Here is a 15696-nt window from a genome sequence, read left to right as displayed (position 1 = left end):
TATTAATGAATTATGAGATTCACTTATCGCATTTAAACAATGATATCGAGGGCTGTCTGAATTAAGCGGCATTTCGCTTAACACGCGACATTTATCTTTGTAATTAAACGTCCGTTTTATTTGGTATTAGCGACCCGCCCTCGCTTCGCTTCGGAAACATTAAATTTTATTATTGATAGTCGAGTCCCGCGATCAAGTGGTATGGACCTGTGATGCGTAGAGAGAAGATGCATGTGACTAGGAGATGGAAATGATAGTGCAAGGGAGAGGGGGAAGAGGTCGTCCGAAGAAGACATGGATGGTGTGAATGACGATATGTGAGAGAGAGTAGTGAGTGTCGAGATGACGGCTGACAGAAGAGAATGGAATAGAAAAATTAGCTGTGCCAACCCCACCCAGTGGGATAATGTGGAAAAAAAGAAGAAGAGTTGGATCCCGCGATGCTACCCGCGGTTATTGTTGTACCGCGGGTGACGCCGCGAGGCGAAGCTAGTCTAAAAAAAGTTGGCAGCGGCTTGGCTCTACCCCTGGCATTGCTGAAGTCCATGGGCGACAGTGACCACTCACCATCAGGTGGGCCGTATGCTCGTATGCCTACAAGGGTGTGGGCTTATCCCACATTTCATGCACACACATATAACACAATATAAACTCTTCACAATATAAAACTTATATAATATATTTATTTCATATAATTATTAATACACACAGAATATACATTCACACATATTACATATCTATTAATATATTATTACTACATTATATATAAAACAGACATACACACACGACAATTTATCGTGCCGCGTCAATCAGCTGGTCGCCCGTTCGTTCGCGCTGTGGACACGCGCGCTTGGACGGAATGTCGCGGGTAGATCGACAAAGCACTCCTGCGCAGCTGATCGCGGCTAGCCACGCCCAGTCGAAACTTATCTCGTACTGAACGCACGTCGCTTTTGCTAAATATATACTGTTGTATTGTTTTCGAAGCTTTTTCCTCAATTTTGATAACACGCTTTCTTTGTGTCTATCGTTGCTGTATTGTCGTAAAGTGTAAAGTGTCTTCTGTGTACTGTTTATAAACTGAATATCTGTCTGTGCTCATAACCTTCCATTCTTCACAATTTTAATAATATAGACCGTGTTGTATTTTCGTGTGGACTAAGTGTAAATTTTAATAAACATTTAATTAGTGTGCAAGGTGTCGTATTTCATTTATTATCCGAACACCGACGGCGCCTACTCAGGTACTTACTTACCTTTACCAAATTACGCTACGCGTCCGGACGACGACGCATACATACTCCAACCACACCTATACGGGAGACAACAATTCTCGTCTATACTGGTGACCCCTGAAGAACACCATAATGAGCAGCAGTGATTCTGTCGAGACCGCTGGTTCTCATGGAGGTAGCAGTGTAAAACCCCGACGAATGAAAAAAATGTGTGTTTCCACTGTACACGACAACGACATTTTGTCGTCCGACATTCGGAAGTTCACTTTGAAGGTGCCTCCGTTTTCTCCAGAGGACCCAGAAATTTGGTTCGCACTTCTTGAAGGCCAGTTCGAAAACTATGGTATTACAGAGGACCACATAAAGTTCAACAATGTTATCACTAACTTGGATATTCCTCACGCAAAGGCGGTAAAGGATATCATCGTGCATCCTCCGACTAGCAATCGCTACGAGAAAATTAAGAGCGAGCTCATCAGACGTCTCTCCGCTTCCCATGAAAAGAAGGTCAAGCAATTGCTAACTCATGAGGAGTTGGGTGACCGAAAACCGTCGCAGTTTCTGAGACATCTTATGGACCTGGCCGGACCGTCCGTTCCACATGAGTTCATCCGAACTATCTGGAGTAACCGCCTGCCGAACAGTATCCAGACGGTACTAGCATCGCAGCCTACTCATTCGCTTGAACAGCTGTCGGACCTCGCTGACCGAATACAGGAAATTACTACTCCATGCAACGTCGCAGCCACTTCAACATGCGGGACGAGTAGTATCAACCAGTCCAGTGAGATCGCAGAGCTGAGGAAAATGGTGGAACGCCTCGCGTTAAGACTTGAAGACCAGACTCGCACCACAAACCGCTCCCAGAACCGTTCGAATCGTTCTCGACCTCGATGGCGTTCGACATCCCGCAGCAGAACACGATCTGCTTCCAGCTATCGACGGTACCCCGTTTGTTGGTACCACGCGAAGTTCGGGGCTAAGGCAAGCAAATGCCAGAAGCCGTGCGACTACAACCAGTCGGGAAATGCCACAGGCAGTCGATAATGGCGACAGACGACTGCCTCAACTCTCCAGGTCGCCTCTTCGTAACTGACCGCACCACGAAAACCCAGTTTTTGGTCGACACCGGTAGCGACCTCTGTGTTTTCCCACGGACCCAGCTACGAGAGCGTCGTGCACCAACCAGCTACAAACTGACAGCAGCCAACGGATCAACCATTGACACGTATGGGTACTCGCAGCTCAACCTGGACCTTGGACTCCGACGCAACTACCCATGGAGATTTATAGTGGCTGATGTGACGAAGCCCATTATAGGTGTAGATTTTTTGTGTCACTATAACTTGATTGTAGATTGTAAGAATCGAAAATTAATTGACGACACCACTACCCTGTCTGCTCCAGCTTCACTGGCCTGTAATATAAACAATATTCTTTCTGTGAAGGTTCCGACTGGCGATTCCCACTACCACGCTTTGCTTTCGCGCGATTTCCCTGAAATTACGCGACCAGCTGGTACACAACGTACGGTAAGCCACAATACACAACACCACATTAGGACTACACCAGGGCCTCCAGTCGCTTGTGCACCTAGGCGCTTAGCACCCGAGAAACTGAAGGTGGCAAAGGCGGAATTCGAGTCCATGCTAGCTGATGGTACAGCTATACCGTCCGATAGCCCATGGTCATCACCATTACACCTGGCACCGAAAAAAGACAACGGTTGGCGCCCTTGTGGCGACTATAGGCAACTCAACGCTCGGACCATCCCAGATAGGTATCCAGTACGTCATATACACGACTTTGCGCACAATATCACTGGTTGTAGTATGTTTAGCACCATTGACCTTGTTAAAGCCTACAACCAAATACCAGTCTGTGCCGACGATATACCAAAAACCGCGATCACCACCCCCTTTGGAATGTATGAATTCCCGTTTATGACATTTGGGCTACGAAATGCTAGCCAAACATTTCAAAGATTTGTAGATGAGATGATGCGCGGGCTAGATTTCGTGTACTGTTATTTGGACGATTTTCTCATATTTAGCAGGGACAGCATTCAGCATGAGCAGCATCTGCGCCAAGTATTTACCAGACTTAGGGACTACGGGATGGTAATCAACTTGTCTAAGTGTGTTTTTGGGGCTCCTGAGGTAACTTTTCTAGGTTACCGTATCTCGGAGAGCGGAACCAAACCACTGGACGAGAAGGTACAAGCCATTAACAACTTTCCCCCACCCAAAGACGTTAGGACGCTTAGACGGTTTCTAGGTATGACCAATTTTTATAGGCGGTTTCTGCCTAATGCCGCCCAAACACAAGCTCCTCTTAACGCCCTACTTATGGGTTCAGTCAAAGGCTCCACTCCCATTATTCTCAATGACGTTGCTCTGAAAGCTTTCGCAGAGACTAAGGACAGCCTCTCCAACGCGGCACTCCTGGCATACCCAGATTGTCAGGCTAAGCTGTCGTTGGTTACAGACGCATCAGATGTAGCTATAGGGGCTGTTTTGCAACAGCTGAAAAATGACACGTGGGAGCCTCTAGGCTTTTTCTCCCGTAAGCTGAGTCCATCGCAAAACAAGTACTCCCCGTATGATCGCGAACTTCTTGCAATCTACGAGGCGATCAAGTACTTTCGACATATGCTTGAAGCGAGACACTTCACGATTTATACTGATCATAAGCCAATCAGTTTTTTCTTCCACGAAAGGAAGCAAAATTGTTCGCCCAGGCAATTTCGTCACTTGGACTTTATATCCCAGTTCACGACGGATATAAGGCACATCTCCGGCAAAAATAACGTTGTGGCCGACACCTTATCTCGCGTCGATGAACTGGAGGCTCCAATTTGTCTCGCCGACCTCGCAAACGCTCAAAACTGCGATCCCGAACTGGCTCAATATTTAACGGACAGCTTATCTCTCCGTCTCAAAAAGATGGACTATCCTGGATGCCGTAATCCTTTGTACTGTGACATCAGTACACCGACACCCAGGCCGTTCATCACAAAGGATTACCGCAAACAGGTATTCCAAAGTCTCCACTCGCTAAGTCACCCCGGCGCTTCCGCGACTGCCAAGTTGGTAGCCGATCGATTTGTTTGGCCTGGGGTCCGAAAAGACTGTCGAAACTGGGCTAGGTCATGCTTATCATGCCAACGCGCGAAGGTTAGTCGACACGTGTCTGCACCATTGGGCACTTTCGACGCACCAACTGCACGCTTCAGGTATGTCCACATAGACCTGATAGGCCCACTCCCGGTATCACAGGGATACAAGTATTGTCTCACGGCTATAGACCGGTTCACCCGATGGCCGGAAGTCATGCCAATACCTGATATTACCGCAGAAACGGTGGCTAAGGCATTGATTTCAGGCTGGATATCCAGATTCGGTTGCCCGACAGATATTGTTACAGACCGCGGCCGTCAATTTGAGTCCGCGCTGTTTCAGTATCTGGCAAAAACTACTGGATTCCAGCACAAACGCACAACTGCCTACCATCCCGCGTGTAACGGTCTTGTGGAACGCTTCCACAGGCAGCTAAAAGCTTCCATCGTATGCCACGCTAACGACAATTGGTCAGAAGTCCTACCTTTTGTACTACTCGGTATCCGTAGCGCGTTCAAGGAGGACTTACAGACTTCGTCCGCTGAGTTGCTTTACGGCGAGCCGTTAAGACTTCCCGGCGAATTTTTCGAGCCGAGCACAGCCTGTACTTCTGATCTATCAGATTTTACGGCTCGTCTACGCTCATTTGCCGAGAAATTAAAACCGGTTCCCGCTTCTCGCCATAACAAACAAAATATTTTTATTTTCAAAGAGCTCAAGAACGCGGAGTACGTCTTCCTACGTGAAGATGCTTCGCGTCCTCCTCTTACGCCAGCCTATACTGGCCCTCATAAAGTACTAGAACGACGTGACAAGACGTTCAAACTTCTAATTAAAGGTAACTCTGTCACTGTCTCCATAGACCGCTTAAAACCTGCATATTATGTTACCGATCATAAAAACCTGCTAGATAATACACTTTCACCTGTCATACCTGCACCCGATGTTTCGGTAGCTCCACCACCTGACAGAACTGCACCTACAACTACACGTTCCGGTCGGCATGTCAGATTCCCGGATTTTTATCGCCCCTAACCAGGTCTCTGGGGGGGAGTGATGTGGGCTTATCCCACATTTCATGCACACACATATAACACAATATAAACTCTTCACAATATAAAACTTATATAATATATTTATTTCATATAATTATTAATACACACAGAATATACATTCACACATATTACATATCTATTAATATATTATTACTACATTATATATAAAACAGACATACACACACGACAATTTATCGTGCCGCGTCAATCAGCTGGTCGCCCGTTCGTTCGCGCTGTGGACACGCGCGCTTGGACGGAATGTCGCGGGTAGATCGACAAAGCACTCCTGCGCAGCTGATCGCGGCTAGCCACGCCCAGTCGAAACTTATCTCGTACTGAACGCACGTCGCTTTTGCTAAATATATACTGTTGTATTGTTTTCGAAGCTTTTTCCTCAATTTTGATAACACGCTTTCTTTGTGTCTATCGTTGCTGTATTGTCGTAAAGTGTAAAGTGTCTTCTGTGTACTGTTTATAAACTGAATATCTGTCTGTGCTCATAACCTTCCATTCTTCATAATTTTAATAATATAGACAGTGTTGTATTTTCGTGTGGACTAAGTGTAAATTTTAATAAACATTTAATTAGTGTGCAAGGTGTCGTATTTCATTTATTATCCGAACACCGACGGCGCCTACTCAGGTACTTACTTACCTTTACCAAATTACGCTACGCGTCCGGACGACGACGCATACATACTCCAACCACACCTATACGGGAGACAACAATTCTCGTCTATAAGGGCAATAAAAAAAAAGTTAATTTACTCCTTATATCATCAGCTACCTATCAGTGAAAGTCTCGTCAAAATCGGTCCAGCCGTTCCAGAGATTAGAGATTACTACGCAACAGATGAGATAGCTCTTTTTTACCTAGTTCCAATGGTTCCGTTATGGCGATGCTGTAGTTTTTTTTGCTAGGTTCTGATTTGTAATTCTAATTGGAAGAAGAGGAGGACTTCAGTCTTCCTCTTTTCTCTGAAAAAGCCGGAGTCGAGTGGTTACCGTCGCCCATGGACTTCAGTAATGCCAGAGGCAGAGCCAAGCCGCTGCCTACCAAATTCTGCCAGTCAAGTTTGATGTTTTTTTTTCCTACCTAAGCTGATGGTCTAGAGATACCATATCAGCGTAACCTTAACTAGTAGTTGAGCTCACGGGGCTCAAACCTGACGACGTTGCTAACACGAACCCTGACAAGAGCCGTGCTTCGCAGAATCTACCAACGGATCGGAAACGCGACCCACTGATAAGATCCGGCGAGAAGCTCAGTGGGCTGTGTCTGTGGGTTAATTTACTCGTCGAGCCCTTCGTCGCAAGCGACGTGTTCGACGAGAACGATGACTGGTGCTTGCGGTACCTAAAAGCACCGTTAGTGGATCGGGAGGATCCGAAATGACGTGTTTAGGGCGACGTCGACTGCTTTCCATTCTGTCCGCAGGATCGGGAATGTAGTTACCGACGGCCACGATGAGAGGGTTCTCGTGTCGTGCCGCTTTCTTGAAATGGCCCATTGAAGCCGACTGTAGATACTTACTAATGTACTCTAGGTCCAAGTCGTCAAGCAAGTCGATGATCCTGACCACGGATGAACCACGGGGCTCCGGCGGCTATCCTGCAAAAACGGGATTGTTTGATGTTTTAATTTTAAAGGGTCGTGCTTATCTATCGATATCAATACTTTAGTGATGTTCTCGCTTATCAACAGATCACCTATTATTAGCGGAATATTAGATTGTTAACTTCACAAACTTACAATAAAAAACCATGATTTTGAATAATTATTTATTTATTTGTTTTTTTTTCTTCCTTAATTTACAGATTTTATATTTTTCAAGGCTTATTTTCTCAGGTTCTTCCATTTGTAGTACATGCTTCTCTTTGCGGACGCGTTTTACTATTTGATTGCACCAATTGAATATACCATACAAGTAATTAATCAGTACTGGTGGTAGGACCTCTTGTGAGTCCGCACGGGTAGGTACCACCGCCCCGCCTATTTCTGCCGTGAAGCAGTAATGCGTTACGGTTTGAAGGGTGCGGCAGCCGTTGTAACTATACTGAGACCTTAGAACTTATATCTCAAGGTGTGTGGCGCATTTACGTTGTAGATGTCTATGGGTTCCAGTAACCACTTAACACCAGGTGGGCTGTGAGCTCGTCCACACATCTAGGCAATAAAAAAAAATAAAAAAAATTGTTCAGTTTTCAATAAAAGTAAATAGTTTGAAAAATATCACCAGGTGTTAACGAGCATTATCCATACTAATACTATAAAGCTGAAGAGTTTGTTTGTTTGAACGCGCTAATTTCAGGAACTATTGGTCCGATTTGAAAAATTCTTTCAGTGTTAGATAGCTCATTTATTGAGGAAGGCTATATATAGGTTATATTATATACATCACGATAAGGCCAATACAAGTGGAGCACCGATAAAGAATGTTTCAACATAGCTCCTTAACATTCTATAAATAAAAAAAAAAATTTTTTTTTATTGCTTAGATTGGTGGACGAACTCACAGCCCACTTGGTGTTAAGTGGTTACTGGAGCCCATAGACATCCACAACGTAAATGCGCCACCCACCTTGAGATACAAGTTCTAAGGTCTCAAGTATAGTTACAACGGCTGCCCCACCCTTCAAACCGAAACACATTACTGCTTCACGGCAGAAATAGACAGGGTGGTGGTACCCACCCACGCGGACTCACAAGAGGTCCTACCACCAGTAAAGAGGTCCTACCACCATATTTTCACTTTCTATGTAAATGAAGTGAATTTTGCGTTATGCCAAAGTAACTAGAAATCGTCGTGGTCTAAAGGATAAGACGTCCGGTGCATTCGTATGTAGCGATGCAACGGTGTTCGAATCCCGCAGGCGGGTACCAATTTTTCTAATGAAATACGTACTCAACAAATGTTCACGATTGATTTCCACGGTGAAGGAATAACATCGTGTAATAAAAATGAAACCCGCAAAATTATAATTTGCGTAATTACTGGTGGTAGGACCTCTTGTGAGTCCGCACGGGTAGGTACCACCACCCTGCCTATTTCTGCCGTGAAGCAGTAATGCGTTTCGGTTTGAAGGGTGGGGCAGCCGTTGTAACTATAATTGAGACCTTAGAACTTATATCTCAAGGTGGGTGGCGCATTTACGTTGTAGATGTCTATGGGCTCCAGTAACCACTTAACACCAGGTGGGCTGTGAGCTCGTCCATCCATCTAAGCAATAAAATAAAAAAATAAAAAAACTATTTCACGCGGACAGAGTCGCAGGCAAAAGCTAGTCCGCTATAAGACTCATAAAAATTACCTCCATAAAAAAATTCATCTGAAATAGGAACATTAAAAGAATGGCTTATATTAATTACTAGCTGACCTGGCAGACTTTGTATTGCCTCAATCGATAAATAAAAGGCCTAAGCGTTTGTACAAAATAAACTTTAAAAAAAAAACAAAAGGAATCCGTCCGACAAGGACACATCAAAGGAAAAACCAAATTGTTTGTTTTATATTATTATAATTCCAAGCATTTTCATATTTATTCACCTTTTAAGCCTTCTCTGGACTTCCAGAAATAATTCAAGACCAAAATTACCCAAATCGGTCCAGCCGTTCTCGAGTTTTAGGGAGACTAACGAACATCAATTTATTTTTATATATATAGATTGTATTAAAGCATTTTCCTCCCAAGTTGCAGTTCATAAGATCAGAATTAAAATTTGTACCAAATTCACTTAGGAGTGAGGTGACAAAATATTGCAATTAGTACAACACTCATATTACTATACTAATAACGTAGATACTATAACGACTTATAAAAATGTATTCTATCAGATTATAAAAATAGACATTTAAAACTAAAAATTAAATTTAATTTTTTTGTCTAAGAAAAGCACAAAGTACACTTTCCATCTCTTTTAAATAAAGCTCATACCTTAAACTTTAAATTATGCACTTTAAGTCTTAAATTATTGAAATCAAAACTGAACTGAAATCTGACGAGAAACTCAGCGGGCTGTGTCTGTGGGTTGATTTACTTGCCGAGCCCTTCATCGCAAGTGACGGGTTCGACGAGATCGATGACCGGGATCTCCTCAGCTCCTCAGATTTTTTTTTTTTTAATTGATGCACAAAACAAATTACAACCATAGAAATTATAAGTTTAAATGTTTAACATAACAATCTGGATTGCAATTCAAGACAGGTGCATACAGAAAAAAAATTAAGAACTGAACCGATTCCTAAATACCATGTATACATACACACATGCTCACACTACCGCACGCGCGCACACTCGCACACATATGTAAGTTACTATCTGATTAAATTAAATCTATCATTAACTGGACAATATTAATTATCTGAGAATATGTCTAACTAATTTACAATATTTATAAAAATTATTCTCAAATATATCAAGATCAGTGTTGCTACTTGCCAACTCATTATATTGTCGTGCCATTCTAACAATGGGATTAAAGTATGAGATTATTATTTTTGTGAACTTCAAGTGCAATATTATAATGAAGCTTGGATACCTGCCTAATATCTAATCTAATAACCAATACAGTGCTTGTCAAATCTTCCTCATGTTTCTAGCTGTTTGAAATAAATGTGCTCACTAAGAGAACCATTCACTGAAACAAATTGTTAGATTGTGTTTTGTGTATATGTTAAGTTATTTGTTAGCTTAATTTCTGCATCAAATTATTCTACATATTACACATACAACATTTAATAACGTAACCTGATTTTGATTTGAATTTTAATCTGAATAAAAAAAATTGGCTTTTTGACTTCAAATATAGGCACTTCAAGATCATAACTGTTACTAAACACCGAAAACATTTGTTTCCCTTGAAATTCAGACTCAAATAAAAGTGGATTTGTGAGCACTAAAAGGACATCCACAAATTACTTGAATCGTTCTTTGGAAAAACGAAAAGGCGGTGGGCGTCACTTGTTGAATTGCAATCACTAACGCAACGCAACACTTCAGTCCCACAATGCACAATACAGTACCTACGTATTGTATCAAATTCAAACTAAACGACGCGGTGGGTGTTGATCATGGAGTTAATAAGTACCTACAACTGGAGTGCTGTCTAATGCCGAGAAATCGGTCTCGAAAGAGAATACTTTTTGGTCGCGGTGTCCTTGTCTAATGTGGTGACCATATAAAATGTATTTATAGGACACAATTATACACATGCATCAGTTTTGAATTTACCTTAAGTAATTCTGTGTAACCCTATGTAAATACAAAACACGTGCTTGCAACGTTTTATTTATGTAAATTCAATTCTAAACATTGCTTCGTCGTCATGGTGACTTTTTTTCGACGGTTTTTTTTGGAAGTTGCTGCGTTGTCGAAAATCTAGCACTGAGTTTTATTACAAACATCATTACCTCAGTTCTATTACTTAAACTTCCTCAAACTCATGTTTAACGTCCGAATACTGAACTTAATTACGCAATTCCTACTTTAATGTACTGGCTAAGTGGGCCGTGCAAATTAATATTTGACACACTAAGTGAGACATTGCAACACACATGGTCTGCGCGTATCGGGTGCTCTTTTCCTACATTCACATCTTCAATTGATTTAAAATTGCTTGTATTTTTACTTCTGTGCTATTTTCATGACACGTGTATATTAAGTCTACTAGTTACATTTTAGGAAATAAAACACAATGGGTAATAAAATGAAATGAACTGAAATTCATTTATTTGTTATATGTAGACAATTAAATAACTCTTAAATGACAAGTCAATACACATAACACAATACACATAGTACTTGATGTCTATTTACAAAATATTGGTTATATTATTATTATTAAGTTCAGTTAATTTTCTGTAGTCTTATAATATAACATTTCCTCTATTTTAAGTAAATTCTTTTTTTTCAACGAAATACATAATTTATTTTAATCAATATCTAAGTGGACCATGAGTATCATTAAAATTTCGCAATTTAAATTTCAATTCAATTAAAAATCGCCATTTTTCTTTAATAAATCTAAAATCGACTTTATATTTACAATCACTATTTCGCGGCTTTTAAGTTTTTGTTTCAATACCTTAACATCTTGTCGTAATTTTGCTTTTCTCGGGGTATTTTTTATTTCTTGCGTTTGAGTACTTGATTCTTCTTGTTTGACCTTTATATAGAACATTTTCCAGAAATTCCAACGTCATATTTACTAGAAGATCCTCCTCGTTGGCTTAACGTCAGGCAAATGATATACATGCTTGCGTGCGACGCTATTCAATACAATAAAAAAAGTTCAAAAAATACTACGTGATGGCTCTTATAATATAAAAAATACATTGCAAAATTATAGTTTTCACGATTGTTTTTTCAAATTTAGTATATGACATAGATTAAGTACAATTTACAAGACAAATGGTATTAAATATTATAATGAGAAAAAATATCTCACATTTTAAAAATATATGCTCACACTAGTAAAAATTTATCAATGAATCTGACATATGGAAGGATATTCCACAAACTGGAGAGGATTCTCGCTTAAAACCACTTACATTAAAAGTGTTCACCATGATTACACGGAAAGTTTCACGATTTTCGAAAAAAAACAAGCCACAAGCTGTATCAGTGCCATTTTAACTTCGCACTACAAACGTAAATAGACGCCATTTTTCTTTTAATCCATTCATAGCTCTTTTTCGGTGATGCCAACAATTAATCTGGCTTCCCACCAAATTCAACATGAAAACCATCAGAAATCTACGTACCTACCATTACATTTTCCATTAAACAGAGTTCTTATTAATATAGAACAATAATTTTTTTGTTAATGAGCTTTATTAATACATGATGTTCTATTAAAAATCAATATATATCATATAATCAATACTTCTTATATAATTTATTTTAATAAATTGTCATCATCAGAAACTAATTTCACCATAACTTTGTACGTTTATTTTGAACCAATTTAATTATTGACGTTGATGGAAATTCTAAATTGTCGCAACATTTTCTAGTTAAGTTTAAGTCACATCGTTTAAATAATATGTATTTAGATATATTATTGTCATAAAATGTTTAAAATCCTGTAAAGTGGATTGATTTTAACCTTTTCGATAATTTTCAACAACGCCCAAGCTACTAAAAAATCCACTAACCACTAAAAGCCATTTTTGATAACTAAGACGGGGGTCCAAATTCCGAGATTTTACGGAAAATCCCCTAAGCTAGCAACACTGCTTTTTGTTTGTAAAATGTGCGAGAGGGACACCACCACTTAATAATCATTCTCTTTTCAGACCGTTTTTCCTTACATCTTTTGCTATTTAAAAATAAACTTTAAGCTATAGAGATAAAGTATATTTTTAGTTATTATGTCAAACGAAGTAAGCACTCCAGTTAGAATAGTAACTCTATGGTGTTGATATTTTGGTTCTCGAATACACCAATCCAAACCATAGATTTTTTTTGGTCCAATTTTTTCTTATTAGGAAAGGCAAGGGGATCTAAGCCCATACAGCTTACATATTATACACTTAATGATATTGTCATAATTTTTTTAAGGGATATTATAACCTGGTAACTAAGACCTATAAGTCATGTCTTATTTTAATTTATATTCCTATTTTTATGTAAAATGATAATATGAAGTGAAATGAAATGAAGATGATTAATTTGAGACATTAATCAACTGGGATGAAATTAAATGAAATGAGATGAGGTGATCTGGGATAAAGTATAATATCAGTAAAATGGTGGTCATTTGCTGAGATTTTTTCAGTTAACTTTTTGGAGAATCCCAAGAAGTTACGTCCAGCGGCTTTGTTTCATTTTCCCACATTGTGCACTTTCACAGATATTAAACAGTTAATAAACCACCGTTATTACACATTTAAACCTGAAGAAACACTAAATAGACAAAATAAAACAAATCACACAACTTCACTCCTCGCGTTCCCGCCAAAATGTCCTTATGATATCATCAAAATACACAAAGACACTACGTGACAACATCGAGTAATTGTATTGTAGTTAGTAGGTACTTTTTTGTAATTTTATGGCCTGACTACTATACCTTTAAGCTAGTATTTAGTACCTACTTGACCTTTTTTTTAAGATTGTTTTACGGCCCTGGATGCGAGTCTTTATGAGTCCGTAGTAAGGTCACAATTAATTCACTTCACAATACCTAGTTGACGTTTTAGCAGTACTGCCAGCCATAATTTAATGAATCCACAAATTTTTGTAACGAAACACACTAGAAACCACTAAATTTGGCGAACCCACAAACCACCAGTAAAACACTAATACATTTTGTCAGACAGATAATACGTGAAGTATTAAAATAATAAAATAATAAAGACAATCATCTTTAGAAGAATCGGGTTCATTTACGTTTTCTATTTTTGCAGGCAAAATTTTTGTGTTTCCCGAAGAAATAAAATACTCAATACTCAATCTTGGATGCAGAGATATATGTTTTAAGCCGTGAACGAATCGATGATCATTCTGTTTTATACATCGCATAAAGAGCTTTAAAGTCACTTATGCGATTCTTGTTAAAACTGAACTGAGTTTGAGAAAATCCATTTTTTTATAGTTATATTAGTGAGATGTTTGATAATAACGTTTAAAGTTGTAGTTTCAATATTATCATTTTATTTCTTTAGTCGAGAAGAACTATGGCATTGTATTAAATTAAGATGTTGAATTTTCAAAGTTTCTCTTGAAAAAGTAGGTACCTACATCATTTGTGTATGTGATGTTATAACACCGTATGTTCGATATTATTATATTAAGTACAATATTATCACTGATGTATTTCAGTACCGCCTCAGTCGTCGCGAGGGGAGGTCGTATTATACTTTCAATGTAATTTCACTCAAACATACTAGACGTAATCTCGTATGTATTTCAGCTAATATTCTCGAAGCTGATATTAACTTTTGAGTTTAAGTCAGAGAAGTGAATCATTTGACCACAATTTTTTTTTTAAAGGTAAGTGTTTTCAGTTTTTCTGCATTTATTGAGCATCAACTGAGGCTCACCGATGCTCATGGCTGTCAAGAATGCCGGGGGCATAGTATATATTAAGTGTATAATCTATGGGCATAGTCGAGCAGCTACCAATCGCTAATAATATATTCGACATAGGAAACCGGACATCAATAAAAAAAAGCAATCTAACAGTGAATATAGTTTAAAAAAAAACGATTTATTTATTAGCTCGAATAGTACCCAAATATTTATAAGATCTACTCGCACTTATTGTTGTAATCTATACTTAGTCTGGCCATAAATATTGTTACAATTAAAAATAAACAAAATATTACATTTGAATTTGGAATCTGTCATTTTTATATGATTGCTCATTGAGTTTTCTCATTTTCGCGCCAATACATTGTACAATATTTTGCGATATTAAAATGGAGTGGGGTGATAAAGAGAACCGAATCGCTGTGATTGCATTACACAAAGTAGGTATGGAGCCAAATGCAATTTTTAAAACTCTCCATACGCTTGGTATTAGTAAAATGTTTGTGTACCGGGCTATTAATAGGTGCAATGAGACCTCCTCTGTTTGTGACAGAAAAAGATCTGGCCGTCCACGTACTGTTCGTACAAAAAAGGTGGTCAAAGCAGTAAGGGAACGAATTCGAAGAAATCCTGTCCGAAAGCAAAATATTTTATCTCGGGAGATGAAGATAGCACCTAGAACCATGTCGCGTATTTTAAAAGATGACTTAGGACTTGCAGCCTATAAGAGACGTACTGGTCATTTGCTAACTGATAATTTAAAAGAGAATAGGGTGGTAAAATCGAAACAACTACTGAAGCGGTACGCAAAGGGAGGTCATAGAAAATTTTTGTTTACGGATGAGAAAATTTTTACAATTGAGCAACATTTTAACAAACAAAATGACCGTATTTATGCTCAAAGCTCTAAGGAAGCGTCCCATTTAGTCGACAGAGTGCAACGTGGGCACTATCCGACTTCAGTGATGGTTTGGTGGGGTATTAGCTATGAAGGAGTGACTGAGTCATACTGTTGTGAAAAAGGTATCAAAACATCGGCACAAGTGTATCAAGACACCATTCTTGAGAAGGTAGTGAAGCCCCTAAACAATGCCATGTTCAATAATCAAGAATGGTCCTTCCAGCAAGACTCGGCGCCAGGTCATAAAGCTCGGTCTACGCAGTCTTGGTTGGAAACGAACGTTTCGGACTTCATCAGAGCTGAAGACTGGGCCGTCGTCTAGTCCCGATCTTAATCCGCTGGATTATGAT

The 15696-nt window shown here is 39.5% G+C and overlaps 1 protein-coding gene and 1 long non-coding RNA gene across 2 annotated transcripts; one reads left to right on the top strand and one right to left on the bottom strand.

Annotated features, from left to right (window-relative positions):
- Positions 1-1367: 1367 nt before the first annotated feature.
- Positions 1368-2282, top strand: LOC101746903 (uncharacterized). Its single transcript, XM_004927395.2, has one exon. It carries the CDS (start codon positions 1368-1370, stop codon positions 2280-2282), a length of 915 nt encoding a protein of 304 aa, XP_004927452.2.
- An 8827-nt stretch (positions 2283-11109) lies between these two features.
- On the bottom strand, positions 11110-12825 carry LOC134201342 (uncharacterized). The gene is made up of 2 exons (XR_009976575.1): positions 11961-12825; positions 11110-11678 (listed from the first exon to the last, which is right to left on the bottom strand). It is a non-coding gene; the product is annotated as an uncharacterized LOC134201342 (long non-coding RNA).
- Between the last annotated feature and the right edge of the window lie 2871 nt (positions 12826-15696).

Source organism: Bombyx mori, chromosome 24 (genome assembly GCF_030269925.1).
Source record: "Bombyx mori chromosome 24, ASM3026992v2".
In the NCBI taxonomy this organism is placed as follows: Eukaryota; Metazoa; Arthropoda; class Insecta; order Lepidoptera; family Bombycidae; genus Bombyx; species Bombyx mori.
This window is presented reverse-complemented; position numbering and strand designations above follow the sequence as displayed.

Excerpts from the sequence above, each read along its gene's own strand:
- LOC101746903 (XM_004927395.2), top strand. The coding sequence starts at position 1,368 with ATGAGCAGCAGTGATTCTGTCGAGACCGCTGGTTCTCATGGAGGTAGC.